Genomic DNA, 21,890 nt, shown 5'->3' with positions numbered 1-21,890 from the left:
TCCATAACACCTCAGCAGTGCCACAGGCTGATAGCATCCATGCCACGCCGCATTGAGGCAGTAATTCATGCAAAAGAGGCCCAAACCAAGTACTGAGTACATACGCATGATTATACTTTTCAGAGGGCCAACATTTCTGTATTTAAAATCCTTTTTTTTTTCATGTAATATTCAAATTTTCTGAGATTTTGGGGTTTTCATTAGCTGTAAGCCATAATCATCAAAATTATAACAAACAAAGGCTTGAAATATCTCACTTTGCATGTAATGAGTCTATACCAGGGATAGGCAATTCCGGTCCTGGAGGGCTTCTGTCCTGCAGAGTTTATCTCCAACCCTAATCAAACACACCTGAACAAGGCAATCAATGTTTTCATTACTAGATAGATACAGGCAGGAGAGTTGTTATTAGGGCTGAAGCTAAACTCTGCAGGACAGTGGCCCTCCAGGACCGGAGTTGCCTATCCCTGGTCTATACTATATAATATATTAGTTTCACCTTTTAGCTTAAGTTGAATTACTGAAATCAACTTTTGCATGATATTATAATTAATAATAGGGATGGAAGTTTGGAACAAGACTCTGCAGAACACCTGCCCTCCAGGACACAAACACACACACACACACACACACACACACACACACACACACACACACACACACACACACACACACACACACACACACACACACACACACACACACACAGTTTGAGAGCAAAGGGAGAATGACTTAATTACATTATTCGCAGTGCTTCATGAGAGTGAAAGGGGGCTAAATCATTTTTGGCTTATTGTGTTTAGAATTGCACTCTTGCACTTGCAATATTGACCTATCAGAAAGAATCAAGTATTCCAGAGAGCTGTGTAATAAGACATAGTACATATCCATAATAAAGATATTAAACTGCCTTCAAACTAGTTCCTTAAAACAGATTGCAGTGTGAAATTGTTCTCCCCCTCGCAAAAACCAATACCTGCCCTTTAACAGTTTTCCAAAGCAATAAAGCTGCATTGACAGAACTGCAGATTGATGTCAAAACGAGATATATTAGTGATTATCCTTGAATAACCAACTCACTGTGCCCTTTTCACTACTTCCTATTTTTGGTATGTTTTGCTCCATGATGGCTTTGATGCACCTGTGCAGTTAATCTTTAGTGAACCAGGAAGTGTGTGTCAACTTAATATCCCCTTAAGATCTAATCCTGAGTTAATGTATACTGTGAACATGTTTGTTTTTACTTCCCCGTGCATGTACATATGGACCGTATGATACGGTATATGGGTGAATGCATGGACCAACTTTTGCAACAAATGTATAAAGCCTTGCCAAGTTAACCTCTGTGTACAAATGATAAATGTATTTGTTTTTAATTGTTTCCTATTGTGCAAGTCAGTATACTGGTTTACCTTTGTGCTGTTATAAAGAATGTCTTGTTTCTCTGTGTAATACATGTTGTACATTAATGAGTTTAAAAAAAAGCTAAAACATATACACCGTTCAAAAGTTTGGGGTCAGTAGGGTTTTTTTTGTGTTGAAAGAAATTAATACTTTTATTCAGCAAGGATGCATATAATATTAATTAAAAGAGACAAAGGCATTCAATTTATAATGTTCTAAAAGGTTTGTATTTCAAATAAACGCTGTTATTTTTCATTTTCTATTTAGCACAGAAAAACTAATATCGCTACAGCCAACTTATAATACTCAGACTGAGTGTTGTACACTAATGAGTAAAAAAAAGGTAAAACATACACTATCATTCACAAGTCTGGGGTCAGTAGGATAAAAAAAAAGAGATTAATACTTAATCTGCAAGGAAACATATTAAATTAAAAAGAGACTATAAAGACATTTAATTTATAATGTTCTTAAAGCTTGTATTTCAAATTAATGCTGTTCTTTTCAACTTTCTATTCATCAAAGAATACAAAAAAAAAAAGAAATTACATTTTAAAACATTACTACAATTTAAATAACCGTTTTATATTTTAATATATTTCACAATCTTGCGGTTTTTGCTGTATTTTTCTTCAAACAATTGAAGCCTTATTCAATGTTTTTGAAATAAGTCTCTTATGCTGACTCTTACCGACCCTCAACTTTTGAACGGTATTGTATTTGTTTCTAAACACGGATAAGTTCTGTGAAAATTACACAAAAGACATTTGAGAAAATACCAGATCACATTTTCTGACCAAAGAATTCCCATGACTCTGCAGTTGTTAATAATTACTAAATTTTAGTACAAAACCAATTAAATATTTTAGAGATAAATGAGTAAGTGTACTACACAGAGGATCTACTGGTAATTCCTTGGGACCCAACTGCAGTTGTTCATAATTTCTTAATTTTTCAGCCTTCTGAATCTCATGGTCATCAAGCAAAGATTTTCTCCCTCTTTTTTACTATAAAGAAATCTACTTTTTCATACTCCTTGGCAATGTTTAAAAATCTGTAAATTAAAAAATTGAACATTTTGTGTAAATTAAAAACACAAAAATTAAGTATCTGTAAATATTAATTTAAAAATCAAAATTACTAATTTAGCATACTGCTCCTGGCCTATATATATATATATATATATATATATATATATATATATATATATATATATATATATATACCCTCTCAGATGATATATATATATATAAGACTTGCATTTTTTTTCATTCAATTTAAAACCATGAAACAGAAAAAAATAATTATATATATATATATATATATATATATATATATATATTATTTTTTTCTGTTTTTTTTTCCTTCTGTTTCAGGGTTTTAAATTAAAAAAAATAATAATAATAATAATAATGCAAGTAGCCTATACATTTTAAAAGCGTTTTTTTTTTTTTCATTTGGTTGAGCATTACATTTTGTATTACATCTATCGTCTCCTTTTTCAACATTATATTATTATTGGTTTGTCCACATAAAGGGGAGTGTCAAGGGAATTCTCAGAAATGTAAATACATTTTTATAAATCTAAAGACTGACAGAAAGTATAACGCCAACATAAAATAAATAAAATTAGAACTAAAACGTGAAATAATTTAATCGACAATATATTTGGGCAAAACACCATTAACGGGTTTCCACTGTTTACAACATACTGTCTTGTCATGCATTAACACACTGAAGCATATGCGCCATTAAATATGAATCTGAAACGCTACATGTTTGCGGTTTCTGAATGAAAGGCGCTTTCAAACATTCAATAATTATGGTAAATTAACAAAATACCCGAAATTAGCCGAGATGTGATTGTGACGTCATGGCAAAAAAAAATTAAGAGTAATAGTCGGTTTCGGGCCGGTTTTTATCCCATCTTTTCCATAACATGAAAAAACATTGCAAGCTATTCTTTAAGTCTATTTAATCGTACAAACGACTAACATACATTACCGTAGACTGACCAAATATGTGGGTCCGCACGAAAGATTTTAATACAATTTTATGCCAGAAAAGCATTACCTTCAGATGGCATCTGAGAGGGTATTCAATTAGCTACCCTAGAGATGCTGTTTACACCAAGACAGTGAAACAGATTTGACTTGTAAAACGGAAATGAAACATCGATTCAGCTCGACTGCGACAGATTGAGTCCTGGCCCTTTACTTTTGGGGTTTTTGAGTAATAACTCGTTCTCGGCTCTCAGTCTCTCCACCTCAATCTCCAGCTCCCGCACGCGCTGAGCGCCAGTGCCGTCAGCTGGGGACTCGGGATTTATCCGGACGTGGCGAAGCCAGTTGTTCTCCTCCTCTAACCGCGACATGCACTTCTCCAGCTCCAGGTATTCCCTAACCAGTTCTTGTTTGGACATATTTTGGAGAGTCTCGACGTGGTACCTCTCATAGGTCTCAGAGAAGTCTTTCTGCAAAAACTCCCCGCCTGCGTGCCCGGGTCTACCCATTCCGTCGCTCCCTTCGCCGCCGCCGCCACAGCCCCCTTCCTCCTCGTCTTCCTCTTCGGCCTCAAAATTCTCATCCTCACTGGCCGTGTCATCGGAGCGGATAGCCCCGGTTTTTCGGCCGACCAGCTCCGTGTTGAGGTCAGGTTCTTCTCGGTCGTGTTCCTCCATCAGGAACTGGGTGGTGTTGTATGGGGCGACAGGGAGACCCTTAGCGAACATTTCGGCACGCACCCGCGACGCCCGCGCAGTCTCGCGTTCATCCAGCTCTTTCTTTTCCTCCCAGGTTAATTTGAAGTAAGGCTTCCAACGGCGCTTTTTTTTGGAGGGTCGCCGTCTGTGTTTCTTCTTGCCCTGGCGGCCATCTGACAGCCCCTCTGTGTTTAGACTCGTGCCATCAGAGTCTCTCTTATTACTTGTTTTGTCCACAGGAAACCCGTCGTCACTTGCTGCGTCGCCAGCCTTGGGCTCCGGATCGCTCCTATCCCGGCCGCGACACATAGGATGTACATCTCCAGACACCAGACCCGGACAGATCTCCAGTTGATTTCTTTGCACTTGTTTCGAGGGGACGACACTTGTCAAACCATCTCTCTGCCGCCCTCTGCCGTCATCCTCCGGTACAGTTTCTTCTTTAATAAGCTCCATAACTGTACACTCCCACCTGAAGGAGATACAAGTTTGTGATCAGTGAGATGAGGGAAACCCTCCTTTGTTAAACTGAGATATGGAATTGAAATCAACTTCATAAACACTGCCATTGAAAACAACCCACCAAAACACTAGGGGCAAAAGGGAAATGTTTACTCAAAAAGTAAACGATTTTTAACATGCATAATAAACAGCATTAACAAACTCACATAAGTAAAATTTGAGCTACCTTACCGTTCAACTCAAATCTCGTATTTGAGTTATTATGCTACCTAAGACTGTTAATGTTAACTCTTTTGGTTCCCTCTGCCTCTACTATTGACTTGGTTTCTCGACGGGCACGAGAACATTTCCCTCCAATGCAAACTCCAATTCGCTTCTGCTACGGAGAACTGTGGGGCTTGTGAATTTATTACCTCCCCCACGTAAAGGCGCATGCGGCCAGTCCTCCAGTTTTTTTCCTGCTTTGTGGGACTTGAAGTCCCGCTAGGCATTGACACATACATCAATTTCTGCCCCAAAAACTTCATTACCCACAATTCAACAACTGTTTTCGGTCCTGAGCAGGTTACGCCCAATCGCAATTTTCATTGGATAAAAAGTTTTTTGTGCACTCGCTGAACCATCGAAGCATTCTGATTGGTGGACTTTGTTGTCAATCAAAAAGAAAGCTGTTCCGGCCACTCTAGTGGATTCTACCAAGCATGTCCGAAGCGGGTAGAAACATCCGCCTCATTCTACGACACATTAAACTTTCACCGATTTACAAAGACATAAAACTACAAAGTGTGTTTATGTCATTTTATATGTATAATCCACACAATGGTAGTGTATTCCATCGCGTTTGTTTATTTTGAATCTCTACCTTGACAATTAAACCCACACCCTGCGCCCTTTGAGGATTGATCACCCCTCACGCATAAAGTAGTTCTGTTAACAGCAGCAGTATACATTACTCAATTCAATGTGAAGAGTAACGATTGTGTCCACTGTGATGGCGAACTTGCAATTTATAACGACTGAAGTTATTTTTCCCTTGTTCACGTGAAATGTCACAACACAAAATATAAAACACCTTGGCGTTGTTACGTGTATTGATCTCTAACGATGAAGCGATTGTTTAGAAATCTGTTCGCTAGCCAGCTAGCTGGGTAATGGAGTCTAGATTCACATGAATAAGTTAGCACAACCAAACTGGTAAAAACAAAAGTAAGACTAAAATCTGTCGACTTAGTTCGAAACAAAATAATTTTACATGCAATGTAAAGACACTTAAATACTTGGAACTCCCGGTCGTAATAATAACGATGGATAATGATGGATTTAGCTAGCTGGCAAAGCTTACTAGTATTAAAGAGCTGATTAGATGTACACATTCACGCTATTACCAAATAGCCTAAGTAGTTATAGAAGACACCAATGCATTGCCTCTTAACATATGGAAATGCGTAGGTTTAAGATATTAAACCCCATTGTTGGCTCGCTCGTTCACAAATGCATTCGTGCTAGGGAAGTTAGCAAGCTGCCTGGCTTCTGTTAAAAAGCAAAAACAAAGCAAAACAGAACAGTTCATATTATTTTTACGTTTAAATAAAATAAAACGTTTCCGTCAAAAGAGAGTAAAATCACAACTCCAAATACATCAGTAGTGCTAAGAAATGGTCATATTTCACACAGGCATTTGTTTTAAGAACGCAAACCACAGAACGAATTTAATAATCCCGATATTTGCTTTGATTGCACGGAGACAATTTCTAGGTGAATTTGACCTAGATGACTGCATCTAACATAAAACGATGTAGTTCCTGAATATCTATGCACCTAGATATTACTAATGCATCTAGTACCCATTCAAACTCAACTGAGTTGCAGCTACATACAAAAGATAACCCAGTTCTGCCGACATTTAACGTTTAATTGAAATGAAAAATGGACGATCGTTAGGCCTATATTATACACAATGCAACTGTGTTTTTTTGTGTGTTGCATTTATGTATCCTCATTGTAAAACAAATACAAATCTGGTTAATGATCAGAAGATATTGTATTGCAGGTCCTTTTATCATAAGACATCTTCTGAATCTGTGCATGTTATGTTCCCCATGCAAAGGCCACTGTCTGCATTCTGCAAGTATGATCAGCAGGTCTGTGCTCCTTTGTGGTGTAGAAGACATTTACATTTTCAACCATCAACAAAGACATACTAATTAACATTTCAAAATACCAGAGAACAGAAATCATACAGTATTGACAAAGTCTCTGCACACAGCCACATTAAACCAGCATTAGATGGAACACATAATGAACATTTAATAACATAATCAGCTCCTGGACTCCAGAACTGCACTCATCTTGTTCATACAAGATTAAATGATCATATTTCAGAGATGAGGTTAGAATCTCTTCACCTGATGCTAACAAACAAGTGCTATACTTGAATAATTGAACACCTGGTCACAATTATGATCATTCTTTGGCTTGACTGTTACATTTCTTCTCAGTAAAGTAAATTTAAATGCACACATGAGTCTTTCTCTTCTTCCGCCTCAACAAAAACATTAAGCCCTGAGTCACAAAAGGCCACACCAACAACAGCAGCAATGTGCGTCCAGAAAAGTCAAATGGCCACCATTTCTCCTGTCAGCAAAACAGAAATTAAAACATTAAAGAATTTTCTTTTCCACGTGTATTTGATCAAAATACATAGTGTATGATTGAGAAGCAGTGACAAGCAGCAATTCCTTCTCGAGACAAGATGCTCAACAAGTGTGTCAGAAGTTTTACCTCAGCCTCTGCAGCTGTGCATTGTAAATGGGATCTCCATTGTGAATTTTGAGCCTTAAAATAAATATACATATGCAGATCAAATAAAACAAAGAAACATGTCACATTTTTTCTTTGACATCATCTTAATAAAAAATAAAAATAAAAAAAACTAGTGGTAAAACTAAAAGATTAATGCAGAAAATACTTTTCAGAACAAATGTATAAACATTTTTTATGTTTAAGTCATTTTTTAATTCTTAAAATTAAAAAAACTTCATATTAATTAAATCATGCAGCATCCTGTCTATATTCTTTATATTGCTCAATTTTGACAAATAGCATGCACATTTTTGGTTTTTATTTTATTCAGCTTTCTTACATTTGCAGTTGCAAGACCTTCAACTACATCTAGTCGCTCTGTGACACTCTGCATGGCCTCTCTGAGTTGCTGTAAAGCAAGAACGATCTGCTGCTGCACCTGGCCGTCCTGTTGCCCGTTAGGCCCACCTTTAGAATCGTCTCTGCCCCCTCGCCCTGAACCAGCCCCTGAGGAGAGCCGCTCTGGCCATTCGGCATTTCGGTGACCTGGAACAAAAACATATGCATACATAATAAAGATAATTTGCGTGAATTCTGCTTCAGACCTGAAGACAATTTTATTTCTTGAGCACCAAATCAGCATATTAGAATGATTTCTGAAGGATCATGTGACACTGAAGAGTGGAGTTAAGGCTTCAAAGGTTTCAAAGCAGCTTTATGATGATAATAGGAAATTAAAGTAACAGTGATTGTTTTGGCTTTACAGCAGCTCTAGAATAAAGTTATTGTCCAGCTAAAGTTAGTTTGATTTATTCACTTCCTCGCAATGATCATTAGTTATTAACTTAGGGTCCACTAACACGATACCGTTCTAACAGAAAACCCCTAATGTGATCAGCGGCCGCTCATATGCGCAAAACAGTGCCTGGTGGCTCAAGAACGTAAACCATGAAATAGGTTCCAAGCCTTGAAAAATGTATAATACAGAATTTTGTATTGCTTCCGCATAGCCACGTGAACCGGAATTATCCCGAGTTCCCGACAACGTTTTATCTGTACAGAGGTAAAGGGAAGGGAGGGAGGCCTTCACATGGGAGAGACTAGTTGACACTTCAGGGCTGCGTTGTCGTCGTGTCCAGGCGCAGGTCCTTCATCAGGTCCGGATAAGGCCTGGATCCGGCTGACTGCGGTAAACCTCGGGTTAAACAGAGAGACTAATAATAGCGTAGACGCCATCCTTCTTATGATGTACCAAGTACATCAGGGTTTGTGGAAAGTGTTTCCGGTTCCGGCTGATCTAAACTATGCAGCCTAACATTGAGTTATAGAGGTCTATAATGTGTTATGTGTATGCTAGGCTGAAGAGATGTGTTTTTAGTCTAGATTTGAACTGACAGAGTGCATCTGCTTCCCAGACAGTGTTAGGAAGATTGTTCCAAAGTTTTGGTGCTAAAGAGGAAAAGGATCTACTGCCAGCAGTCGATTTTGATATTCTAGGTATTATTAACTGGCCGGAATTTTGAGATCGCAATAGACGTGAAGGACTATAATGCGTTAAGAGTTCACTCAAGTACTGGGGAGCAAAAATATTTAGTGCTTTGTAAGTAATCAGCAATATTTTAAAATGTATACAATATTTAATAGGGAGCCAATGCAGAGTTGACAGAAGTCTGTCAGTTGACAGTGGCCCCCAACTGAAAATTATAGGGGCACAACCAGAAAATTTAGGAGCACACACCATAAATCAACATACTAACCAAATATTCACATTTCTACTGATTTCCAGTGTATTACTAATACATTCCTTGATAATAGATGCAGAAATTACAATGCCTTTGCGCTCTGATTTAACATTACAGCCTCTTGTCTTCTAAAAGCAACCGGTGTGCGTTGCTTATTGATTTATTAACATGTCACTGCATACTCTATGCTTGAGGCTAAGATTGTGTTTAACTAGCGTATTGTCTTTAAACTGTGAAGTGCCTGCACTGTCGGCAAACTTCGTGTTCCCCGCATTTATGGGGTAGCGACTGCAACATTCGCAGTTCATGGAATTCCTCTCCTTACAGTACTACCTCAACCAGCTGAATTCTCGCAACCTGTCTTCCCGAAAATGGTGAGTTCGGCCTTTTTCGCCACTAAAACCTCTCACCAATCATCATCCGACTGTGAGACTGTGCTAGGGCTGCAACGTTTCAAATAGCTCACGGTTCAGTTTGTATCACGGTTTTAGGTTCGCGGTTTCGGTATGATTTGGTATGTGCTATGTTCAGGGGGAAAAAAGACTAGTGTCAAATAAAATAAGAACAATTAATTTAACCACAAGCAAAAGCACAAATAAATACAATAGAGCAAAGATACTAATATAATAAAATAACATTGCATATTTGAGCATATAAATTAAAGATTAATCCTTATTAAAGTTACAAAAGCTATTCAATTCAGAGCTGATTCAGTAGGCCTACTGAAGATACTGTGAGTGTCTTTCTTGACCATATAAGTTAACTTAAGGCATAACAGACTATGTCTGCTAAGATACTCATCAAGACGGACATGTTGACATACTTTTTGTGTGAATTTGTCCATTCAAGTGCAAGACTTGAAAGATACCATTTGGCACTTGCATTGAACAGTGTTTACAAAGAGTAATCGTTTTGTTCACGTTTTTTGATAATATTGGGAAGCCAGCAAGTGAATTTAACTGGCACACTAGCCGCAGTTCGGAAGAACGAGTCAATAGTTTGCTTGCTCGTTGCTTAGACGCACATAGCAGGTTGTGATATTTGTCTCCGTCTCCTTCCCACAGACGTTTAAAACGTGTGCTCGATTATCTCTAGGACCCTCCCCCTCCACACATTAGCCACTTACAGTGGGCATTCCCAATTCTTCTTACACCCATTGGCCTGCCACACATTCCGGATTCATTGATAAGCCCCTTCCACGTTTAACGTTTAAAAAAAAAGAGGGACAAATTTACTGGTCGCACATGTGCGACTGGATGTAAAATTCAGTCGCACACTCTCAAATTTTGGTCGCAGTCTGGAGCCCTGTATGGTCATACTTCCTGGTTCTGGTAAGAACTCTAGCTGCTGCATTTTGGACCAGCTGTAGTTTGTTTATTAACCATGCAGGGCAACCACCCATAATAGCATTACAATAATCTAGCCTTGATGTCATGAACGCATGAACTAATTGTTCTGCATTTTTTCCTTGAGAGCATATTACGTAATTTAGATATATTTTTAAGATGAAATTTTTTTTTTTTACAGATACAAACGAAAGATTGGTATCAAAGAGCACACCCAGGTTCCTAACCGACAACGAGGACTTGACAGAGCAGCCATCAAGTGTTAGACAGTATTCTAGGTTATTACGTGAGGACGTTTTTTGTCCAATAACTAGAATCTCGGTTTTCTTTCAGAATTAAGTAGTAGGAAATCCAGTTTTTTTATCAGCTATGCATTCCGTTAATTTTGTGAATTGGTAAGTTTCGCCAGGAAGTGAAGAAATATAGAGCTGAGTATCATCAGCATAACAGTGAACACTAATGCCATGCTTCCTAATGATATCTTCTAAGGGTAGCATGTACAGAGTGAACAGCAACGGTCCTAGTACTAAGCATTGTGGTACACCATACTGAACTTTTGATCGATAAGACATCTCATTTACTGCTACAAACTGATAACGGTCAGATAAGAATGATTTAAACCATGCTAGTGCAATTCCACTAATGCCAACTTAATTTTCGAGTCTATTCAAAAGAAGGTTGTGGTCGATGGTATCAAATGCAGCACTAAGATCCAATAACACTAATAGAGAGATACAACCACGATCAAATGATAAGAGCAAATGATAAGAGCAAATCATTTGTGACTCTAATGAGAGCTGTCTCAGTACGGTCTAAATCCTGATTGAAAATCCTCGCAGATATAATTTCTTGCTAAAAAGGAACAGTTGTGAAGATACTGCCTTTTCTAGTATCTTTGACAGAAAAGGTAGATTCGAGATCGGCCTGTATTGAACTAATTCTGTAGGATCAAGTTGCGGTTTTATAACAGGCGGTTTAATCATAGCCAGCTTAAAAGTTTTTGGTAAATATCCTAATGACAAAGATTAATTAATGATATTAAGAAGAGGATATGTGACCTTTTGAAGCATCTCTTTCAATAGCTTAGTCGGTATAGGGTCTAACATACACGTTGTCGATTTAGATGATTTAACGAGTTAAAAAAATTATTCCTTTCCAATAGCAATGAATAAATCAAATTTTTCGGTTTATAATGTGGAATTAAAAATCCAGATTAATCTCACCAGAAGGATCCCTCCTGTCCTGATGCATTTCCTGTCTTTCTGTGGCCCTCCTCCTCATGGGAGGACCATGCCTATCTTCTCCCCCCTCACCACCATGCCCAGCACCCATCTGAGTCACCAGAGAGAGAGGGCTGTAATGATGCTTCTGAATTCCAGAGGTCTCAGTCTGTGCATGCCCATTCTGGAAACTGGAATTACCACCTGGCATTGCAGCAAGCTGTAATGGCATAAAAAGTGTACAAAATGTAGGACATATATCATCACATATATTTTAATTCAATTTAATAAAATTTTCAGACCCTTATAGTGTCCAGCTGTTCCAATGAGTCAGAGAAGACTTCACTCTCTGAGTCACTAGTCGGCCCCTGACCCTCCGACAGAAGTGGCTCTACACACATATACAGTGATGAAAGAGAAGAAATACAGCTCACACAATCTTAGCATCATTTATTACATGCAACTGTCAATGTTTGAAAAGCAACTGTGGTCAGACATGTCTGGATAGTGACCAAGACTGGTGCATGTCAGCCATAGTAGGCTCCAATATCATAATATAAAGTAAAATTGCAAGTATTTGTTTGTACAAGCCTAAAACCAAAGTTTTTCCATTGTGAAAAAGATTGTTTTGGTGAACTCCAAAATGTTCTGGATAGACATCCAACATTTATAGATAACCATTCCACTACCTGTGCTCTCAGGTTGAAGTTCATTGTCAGGGACCATCTCTGTGTCCTCCTGTTGAAGAGCCGGCTCTTGAGTTGTCCTTTCCACATCATGTTCAGCCACACCATTAATTGTTACTTTGGTATTTACATCTTTTGAAATGAACACAGAAATCATAGGTTTATCACACAGAACTCATATTATTTTACAATAATAATAATAATAATAATAATTCACACCTGATCTGAGAGATAAAACTGCTTCTGGAGGTCTAGGCATATCATGAATGACATGATAGAGAGGTTCAAAATAGTGGAAAAAGGATGCAGTCTTCTCATTGATTTGCATGGTGTTTATTACCTGTTAGTGATATATATATATATATATATATATAAAAATTTGCACAGCGACATGATTTAGAGAACATTTTCCAATACTTTCTTTTCCCTAAAGTTGCTGTATGGATTTATGAGGTTTCAATGAGGCTCTCTCACACCTCTTGCGCAACTTTCTTCATTTCATCCACATAAGTAGCCATGGCACTCTCTCGACTCATGTCTCCCAGCTGATTCCAAGCATCCCTGACACAAGACCAGGAAAACATTGCGTTAAAGTTTTTAAACAGTCCTTTACATGGCTCTCATCACATGTACTTTAATTAAGCACATTATGGAACTTGATGTTCAAAATGGGTTAAAACTTTACCATTTGTAACGGCCTATAGGGTCCCAGAATCCAGGACGTGGCGCTGTACATGGGCCACTGACTGCCTGTTTGTACAGGCCATAAAACCGCAGCATCACTTCATAAGAGGGTTTGTAGGAACCTGTACAAGTGCAATTCAAATTCACCACAGGAGACATGTGCTGCTACAAATTATGTGAATCAATGGGATGTGGTGGACTCATATTTAAAAGTTACAGAAATGTTTGCAATTACAAACAGTGGAAGTTTCACATCTTCTACAATATGATGATGCCATGTTGAATGACATCATCACTGTTATGTACAATCATGTATTTTTTGTCAATGGTGAGAAAGCTACCATTTTTGGGCAGGGTTTGAATGACGTCGACAGCGGCCTGAAAGCGCCTTCGACAGTCCACGGTCTCTGACATAGCAAGAGCTGGCATATCATACGGTCTCTATCTTTCCCACACTCCTGCTGCCGCATGTGCATTAACTGGACAACCTGTAAATTATATTGGTGACAAATGTGTCATTCTGCCATTCTAAACAATGATCAGATATCAAGTTTCAGAAGAAATTGTGCTCTCGAATTACTTAGACAACACTTTGGAAAGGTTATGAAATTAAAAGACTCTGATTTAATTAATATAATTATTTTTAGTCGCCCAGATTACTTAGATTGTCTGCCCTCTCTGATTTCAGGTTATTAGCCAGGAGGTCAAGCATAGTTAGCTAGGTTTAACTCACCTGCCCTGTAAGTTACTCCTGCTGCCATAACACCCGAACACTATAACTCTAATAAAAACAATATTAACGACCGGTCACGTTGGAAAACAGAGTTTATAAAAGCGGTGCACGCTTTCCTTGCACAATCAGTTTGAGGACTGTATGCCTCTGTTCTCTAATAAAAGGATCGTTAAACTTTTGGAATTTCGACCAGGAGTTCACTTCCTGGTTCTGTCACGTGATTGAGTATTCACGGTGATGATTGGTCTCTTTCCCAAAACGAGAGCCAATGTCAGCAAGATATGTCCGCGGATTTACAGCATACAGGAGTTTTGCTAAATTCGCAAAAATAAAAAAATTAAAGAGAGAGATCGAAACCAATGGATTTTTACAAAAATTACCGTGTTATGGTGAATTAAATTAAATTAATTTAAAATTACCGTGTGAAATTAATATATTCATGTTAATTTGAACTAAATGTAAGAATGTTTAAATAGCAAACAGAACAACAAAAAAATTGTGTAGCCTATAGTTTTGTGAGAAAATTATTTCGTTTCTCACTAGGTTAAGCTTGTATTGCACAATATTTTCTATACAAATTGTTTGGATTTAAATAAAAAGATCGCATGTTTAGACCATAGACCAATCATCACTTATAGGTGGTAAAAGAAGGAAAAAAACACCATAAACGTTAAACTTGTACCTTACACTTGAAATAGCAATTCAGCTTTGATTGATTGAGTTGGTTGTTTTTAAATGTGACATCGCTAGAGGGAGACATTTTATTAATCCGGATTTCAGCACAGGATCGTCTGCTCAAAGCTGTATGGTAAATCTTCATAGTCCAGCCATCATAAACCCGTTTGCTGTATTTTCGGTGGGTTTGGTTTTTGCGTTTTAATTTGAAGATACAGTCGCTGTATTTTTCCATGTCTGTGTCTAATCTCATTTGGAAGAGCTGCGATTATAAATCGTCATAACGTTACAGTTGAGGTTACCGTTTTAGAGCATATCGGACAATATAGCATCTTTATCGGACACCTATATGGTTTATGTGCTTAAGGGGTAACCGTTTCTGTCTTTATTTATGTAGGTTAGCATTTGTGTATCGTAGACTTGTAAAAATAACAACCGGAGTCAATAAAATGTAACGTTAAGTCATATAGACGGCACAGTAGCTTTTTAACATTCATGAGCTCATCAGACAGGGGCAGTGTCTACACTGTTTAGTTAGAGCTGTATTATTACTGAACACTAACTAGACACCCATTCGTGTATTTATCCACATCATAAACCCTCTAGCTTAAGACGCAAGAGGACCTATACTGCGTCATGTTGAGAAAGGAGAAGAATGGAGCCGGGACGTCCCAACTTAAACCAGACGATCCCCTGAAAAAATTGGGTAAGACATTATATTATTAGGCTATTATTATTATTAAGATTTCATTTATCTATAGCCTATTTGTAACTGTTACATTTCATTTTACTTAATATCTGTCGCAGTGTATCTGTCTGTCAGATGTGCGTGAAAGTTGTATTTGTTAGCTATAACAAAGCTGCGCGTTCTCTTTCAGAACCATCACTGGCATACATTATTATATATATATATTTTTTTTGTACAATGTTTTTTTTAGGCATACATAAAAGCTTTTTATTTAAAATGAAGATAAGATAAAGACCCACTCGTCATGTTATAAAATGTCCGTAGGCTATAGCCTAAATATTATGAATAATGCAATGACATTCAGTGAACGAGATATAAAGAGAACAAACGGCAGTTTTTTTTTCTTTTTGAAATATAAAGTTATAGCCTACTATTCAAGAAAATAAACATTATGTTTGCCTTCACTCGAATTAGGTGTTATTAATGTTCCACACAGTTTTGTTTAGAACAGTTTTGTTTCATAGTAACCTAAGAATGATTTGAGTGCCACAATCATCAGTCTTATAATTAACTCCTGCAGGGGTCCAGGACGATGACGATGTGAAGACAATGTTGCAGGGCTCCTCAATGATGAAGGTGCGTTCTCCACGCTGGAAGAGAAAGCGCATGCTAAAGCTGTTGAACGATGGAGTCACCGTCTGGTGTGAATCCAACAAGGCCACCAACAAAGCCAAAACTCAGCAGTCCTGTGAGTTGTCATGCTCAGCATATAGTGTTTATATGTATTAGGATTATAATATTCTTTTTTTATATATAGTGTGAAAAATGTAAAAAAAAAAATAGATTTTCACGAAGAATCAATGATGGAAATGTATTTGCCCCTCCCGGTAAATACACCTCCTAATTATGGCTGTCCAAACAGGCAGGATCCAGGTCTACTGGCCACAGCACTGACAGTCATTACAGGGCTGGTCTATATTTGTAGTTCAGACGGGGGGTTTCTAAGCTTCACTACACTCTAATTACAGTCTGTGACTATGTGGGAAGAGTGCAACCCTTCACTTTATGGTTTGCTCCATATAGTACATGCATTATAATCATTGCCCTGGCAACTACAGTATGCACATGTCTTAAATTAGAATTATGGTCTATAATTGCTTTTAGTTGAAAAGATCATGTTTTGTGTGATGTGGCTGAAACATATGTGTTTGGACACACTTGTACACTAACGCTGTTAGGGTGTGTGTGTGCGTGTGTGTGTGTGTGTTTGTGTGTGTGCCTGTAGGAATGGAGAAAAAAAAGGGTTATCTCAATTGTTTCTTCTAGACAACATTTGCTTAAATAATTCCACATACACTATACCGTTCAATAGTTTGGGGTTGGTAAGATTTTTTAAATGTTTTTGAAAGAAATATCTTATGCTTACCAAGGCTGCATTTATTTGATCAAAGATACAGTAAAAACCGTAATATTGTGAAATATTATTACAATTTAAAGTAACTGTTTACTATTCAAATATATATTTAAAATGTCATTTATTCCTGTGATGGCAAATAATTTACAGCAGTCATTACTCCAACCAAGATATTATCGTATCAAGAAGTCAGAGATTTCAATACAAACTCCAATATTTCTCATCAGATTATTTCAATATCAAATCATCTGAGATACCCTCATTCATTTCATATTTTTATACTCTTACTGTACGTCAACTGTTGATTTTTCCTTACATTTTTTAGGAGCAACATCTCAAAGTTAATATTTGAATAAAACATCCTCTGAACGATGAATGAGCAACTTCTGAGCAATCAATGTTTGCTAATAAATTATTTTGTTGTTGTTGTTTGCAGGTGCCTTTGTCCAAAAAAAAGAAAAGAAAAGAGTAATGTATATCAGCTCTTATTTAAATGTCTGCAGCTTGTGTGCTATTTACTTCTCAAAAAATGGTTCTTAATCAAATATTTTAATTATTTTTTTTGGCACCACGATGCAGAGATACAAGGAGATGATTTACTAAGCTCTTTTTGCACCCAGTTATAATAAAGATCGGAAAATCTCGATTAAAGGGATAATTTGGAGTAATTTCAACCTAGCACCAAAAAAGCCAGAAGCTTTTTTTCCCTTGGTCGAACATTATTAAAGTTAGAGCTTATTTGATCAGCCAAATGGCTTAGTCAAGTCAAGTCATCTTCATTTATATAGCGATTTTAGCAATGTAGATTATTTCAAAGCGGCTTTACAGTGATAAACGGATAATTTAAGGTAACAGAGATTGTTTTGACTTTATAGCGGTTCTTAAATAAAGATATTTTGCAGCTAAAGTTAGTTTTGATGGATTCACTTCCGTCGCAACGATCATTAGTTATTAAATTAGACCGCTAAGGCGACACCGTTCTCTCTACACAGACTTTAAACGCGAACCTGTGACAAACGCTGATGGCGCTCACGTGCGCATGAATAATTAATTATAGTTATGCGCATTTGAATATATTTTCGCAGGTTTGTAATTTTCTACAAACCAAGCCTTAAAAAACTACTTGTCTGGCCTTAAACATTTTTATACAGAATTTTATCACTTCGAGGTGGATAAGCGAAACTTATTATTCCGACAACGCTTTATTTGAGTGGTAAAGGGATCCTTCACATGGGATAGACTAGTCTAGCACTTCAGCACTGCGTTGTCATCGGGTCCAGGCGAAGGTCCTTCGTCAGATCTGGATACGGCCTGGATCCAGCAGGCTGCGGGAAAACCTCGGGATAATTAAAGACACTAAAATTAGCGTAGATCTGCCATTCTTCTTATGATGTAACGAGTACATTGGAAGGTGTTCCCAGTTCCGGCTGACCTAATCTATGCAGTCTAACATTGAATTATAGAAGTCTATAATGTATTATGTGAATGCTATGTGTCTTTAATCTAGCTTTGAACTGACAGAGTGTGTCTGCTTCCCGGACAATGGTAGGAAGACTGTTCCAAAGTTTTGGTGCTAAATAGGAAAAGGATCTACCGCCAGAAGTCGATTTTGATATTCTAGGTATTATTAACTGGCCGGAATTTTGAGGCCGCAATAGACGTGAAGGACTATAATGTGTTAAGAGCTCGCTCAAGTACTGCGGAGCTAAACCATTTAATGCTTTGTACAAACTGATAACGGTCAGTTAAACCATGCTAGTGCAATTCCACTAATGCCAACATAATGTTCGAGTCTATTTAAAAGAATGTTGTGGTCAATAGTGTCAAATGCAGCACTAAGATCGAGTAACACCACCAATAGAGAGATACAACCACGATCAGATGATAAGAGCAAATAATTTGTGTCTCGGTACTATGGTACGGTCTAAATCCAGACTAAAAATCCTTGCAGATATAATTTCTTTCTAGAAAGGAACACAGTTGTGAGGATACTGCCTTTTCAAGTATCTTTGACAGAAAAGGCAAATTCGAGATCGGCCTGTAATCGACTAGTTTTGTTGGATCAAGTTGCGTTTTTTTAACAAGCGGTTTAATCATAGCCAGCTTAAAGGTTTTTGGTACGTATCCTAGAGACAAAGACGAATTAATGATATTAAGAAGAGGATCTATGAAATCTGGAAGCATCTCTTTCAGTAGCTTAGTCGGTATAGGGTCTAACATGTTGTCGATTTATATGATTTAACAAGTTTAGAAAATTCTTCCTCTCCTATAGCAATAAATGAATCTAATCTTTCCTCAGGGAGACTACAATGCTCTCCCTGATGCGATACTGTAGTAGATGGTTGCATATTTATAATTTTGTCCCTGATATTATCGATCTTATAAGTGAAGAAGTTCATAAAGTCATTACTGCTGTGTTGCTTGGAAACTTCTGGGTTTGAAGCTTTCTTTTTAGTTAGTTTAGCCACTGTTTCAAATAAATACCTAGGATTATGTTTACTTTCTTCTAATAGGGTTGAAAAATAAGCAGATCTAGCAGCTTTTAAAGCCTCTCTGTATGCAATAGAGCTCTCTTTCCATGAAACGCAAAATACCTCTAGTTTTGTTTTTTTCCAGTTGCGCTCCATTTTTCTGGCTGCTCTCTTAAAGGTGCCATGTGTATTGTCTGGCAAAAAAATCAAGTCATACTCCACATTCCATACCAGATGGGGGCAGTATACCTCCATAAAGTGAATTGGTCTACTGTAGAGTAACAGACGAGAAAAGGCATAGTCTCTATGCTCCGCCCCTACCTTCACAACCATAGACATCAAATGTACTTCACTGAATACGAACTGATTTTCACGCAGGGTTTTATTCTGCAAATGTCATTCATGTAGCTATGATACAGGACACATGGTTCGGCATATTTTAATATTCATAGTAGGCTTAACAGTAATATAATATTCTGATATAAGATATAAAGTGACCAGACGTCCAAAATCAAAATATGTGATGTAGGATATAAGGTATTTTATAAATCGCACACTATAAATATGATAAAGAAGCAGAAACAGATAGTTGCAGTAAAGTAAGATATTTTAATAAGTTGAAGAAACAATAATGATTTGTGACACACACACACACTCGATTTGCGCATTGCCGTCATGTGTGTATTACACAGGTAACTACATTGCTTCCTGATATCACGTGCACAAACACAAATAACCTATATATGTATACTACAGGGCCGTTGAATGCTTGTATCTGATAACCGTGAAGCTCTTGTAATTATTACTTTACCCAACCTCTCCATGTCGACATTGTAATAATTACAAGAGCTTCACGGTTATCAGATACAAGCATTCAACGGCCCTGTAGTATACATATATAGGTTATTTGTGATGCAGTAAACATAGCGTTAGCTGGCTACGATTTCAGTAGGCTACAGTAATATCAAAGATCCTTGCTCCTTCTCAATTATCTGGTAATATTCAATTCACAAAATACAACCAATAAGACGGTAATGTTAAAATTTATATAATATCTATGTTCACAACAACCCTAGAGCCATAGCCGAAGCCTAATAGAGGACGTTTTGCCTCCAGAGGAACGTTGGGTGATATCAAGTTATTTTGAAACATGACATCTTCAAGCTACTCCCCTTCACCTTTACCAGTGAATATGTTCATATTCGTTTTGTTCATATTACATTTTGAGTTGTATATACACATTGTTTGAATTTAATTAATTTGACAGACAGCATTTTGTCAACATCATTGGTCAACATCAGACAGCGCACGTGAACCGATCATCTCTACTATGGTAAGAAAAACACGAACACTGTTGAAAGTTACAGTAGGCTACAAATGACCTGTTCGCGCCACAAATTGTTCTCTGTCCTTAGCGACCGAGTCATTGAATGTGAAACAGCCGGCTGCTGTCGTCAGCGAGCAACAATATTCAGACAACGAGGGCGCGCGCGCCGCGTTGATACCTCCGTTTCAGTTTCTCGAACCCGCGCAGTGCGGCGGTCAGAACACGGAGACCATTCTGCCCCTAGCTATGCGTGCGAAAGCATGGGAAGCGATCCCGGGCGTGTCAGAATGGGTGTTGAACGTTGTAAAACAGGGCTATGCGCTGCAGTTCGCTCGCCGTCCCCCGACCGCTCCCGGACCGTGACGAGCGGTCCTTTTCATATCTGATTTGATTTGTGCTTCAGAGCGCGGTTTTTCCCCTGCAGCGGGTGGTGGTGGTAGGGGTCTCTTGCCAAGGGCTTCAGCCATCCTTCCGCTCTCTTCCCTGAATTGAAATGAAGTAGTGGGCTGTACTTTCCACACGATTGACATCAGGTTCAAGTACGCCCACAAACCGTGCAAGTTATTCGTGTATTGCAGGTTGGCAGGTGGTTATGTTGCCCGCATACCGCCTCCCATGCCCGAAACTAGTATTACGACACCTGTCGGGCCGTGGCTAGTAATGCTAATGCTAATTAAGGTTGATATCTCTGCAGCACTATAACTTGACAGTTTTTTTATGACATCATCGCCCTTATTTCTTCTCATTCTTTTGATTCGTGTAGCTCATTTTTTGGATATTTTTACCTCAATTTTTACACATGGCACCTTTAAGGGCCCGAGTGTGCTCGTTGTACCACGGTGTTGCACGGAGTCGGCTTTGCAGCCTTGGCTAAATGTAATTTACACGAGACTAGATAATGATCTGAGATGTCATCGCTCTGCTGCAGTATTTCAACGGCATCAACATCTATTCCATGTGATAGTATTAGATCTAGAGTATGATTACGGCAATGAGTAGGTCCTGGCACATGTTGTATAACTCCAATTGCCAATCCCAATGCATCTTTTTCATTATCTATGTGTATATTAAAATCACCAACAACTAGTACTTTATCTGCAGCCAATACTAATTCTGATAGAAAGTCTGCAAATTCTTTGATAAAGTCTGTATGGTACCCTGGTGGCTTGTATACAGTAGCCAGCACAAATCTCAAACATGATTTATCATTTACACTAGATATTGTTATATTAAGCACCAACACTTTAAAATAATACTAGACTTCTTAGTAATTCTGAAAATATTACTTTAACAGGGCTCGAATTTTGGCGAGGGATTGCGGGTATAGCGCATAATTTTAATCATTCCCACAGGTCTCACACTTATAATGCGGGAAATTCCCGCAGGTCTCACACTTATAATGCGGGAAATTCCCGCAAACACTTTAGCATGTAGGTTGTATTAGTAAATTAATCCACACAGATTATAAAATCAAATCAGTCATTTTAAAACGTCTGCGAGACGCAATTTCACAAACAGCGTGAGTGATTCAGCGG

General features: G+C 37.9%; 3 protein-coding genes across 3 annotated transcripts in view; 1 reads left to right on the top strand and 2 right to left on the bottom strand.

The window, feature by feature from the left end:
* Nucleotides 1-3,033: 3,033 nt before the first annotated feature.
* On the bottom strand, nt 3,034-5,037 carry hexim1 (HEXIM P-TEFb complex subunit 1). The gene is made up of 2 exons (XM_079595765.1): nt 4,799-5,037; nt 3,034-4,577 (listed from the first exon to the last, which is right to left on the bottom strand). Exon 2 carries the CDS (start codon nt 4,559-4,561, stop codon nt 3,584-3,586), a length of 978 nt encoding a protein of 325 aa, XP_079451891.1. The 5' UTR covers nt 4,562-4,577; nt 4,799-5,037; the 3' UTR covers nt 3,034-3,583.
* A 693-nt stretch (nt 5,038-5,730) lies between these two features.
* Nucleotides 5,731-14,067, bottom strand: acbd4 (acyl-CoA binding domain containing 4). The gene is made up of 11 exons (XM_079596328.1): nt 13,781-14,067; nt 13,389-13,535; nt 13,049-13,169; nt 12,840-12,924; nt 12,583-12,703; nt 12,367-12,495; nt 11,980-12,068; nt 11,681-11,897; nt 7,710-7,915; nt 7,349-7,402; nt 5,731-7,201 (listed from the first exon to the last, which is right to left on the bottom strand). The coding sequence occupies exons 2-11, from the start codon at nt 13,474-13,476 to the stop codon at nt 7,076-7,078; spliced, it is 1,236 nt and encodes a 411-aa protein (XP_079452454.1). The 5' UTR covers nt 13,477-13,535; nt 13,781-14,067; the 3' UTR covers nt 5,731-7,075.
* A 467-nt stretch (nt 14,068-14,534) lies between these two features.
* The window catches only part of plcd3b (phospholipase C, delta 3b), a 69,250-nt gene continuing 61,894 nt past the window's right edge, over nt 14,535-21,890 (top strand). Inside the window, exons 1-3 of the mRNA XM_079595429.1 lie at nt 14,535-14,636; nt 15,062-15,161; nt 15,724-15,891. Coding sequence (XP_079451555.1) covers nt 14,586-14,636; nt 15,062-15,161; nt 15,724-15,891 — 319 coding nt within the window. The 5' untranslated portion in view covers nt 14,535-14,585. The remainder of the gene's footprint in view (nt 14,637-15,061; nt 15,162-15,723; nt 15,892-21,890) is intronic.

This window comes from Phoxinus phoxinus (assembly GCF_949152265.1).
Source record: "Phoxinus phoxinus genome assembly, chromosome: 21".
NCBI classification, from domain to species: domain Eukaryota; kingdom Metazoa; phylum Chordata; class Actinopteri; order Cypriniformes; family Leuciscidae; genus Phoxinus; species Phoxinus phoxinus.
Note: the sequence above shows the minus strand (reverse complement) of the source record. Positions and strands in the feature narration are given on the sequence as shown.

Excerpts from the sequence above, each read along its gene's own strand:
- hexim1 (XM_079595765.1), bottom strand. The coding sequence starts at position 4,561 with ATGGAGCTTATTAAAGAAGAAACTGTACCGGAGGATGACGGCAGAGGG.
- acbd4 (XM_079596328.1), bottom strand. The coding sequence starts at position 13,476 with ATGCCAGCTCTTGCTATGTCAGAGACCGTGGACTGTCGAAGGCGCTTT. Across the intron at positions 7,403-7,709 it reads AAGGTCTTGCAACTGCAAAT|GCTCAAAATTCACAATGGAG; the intron begins GTAAGAAAGCTG and ends ATTTATTTTAAG. Across the intron at positions 7,202-7,348 it reads GCACAGCTGCAGAGGCTGAG|GAGAAATGGTGGCCATTTGA; the intron begins GTAAAACTTCTG and ends TTTTGCTGACAG.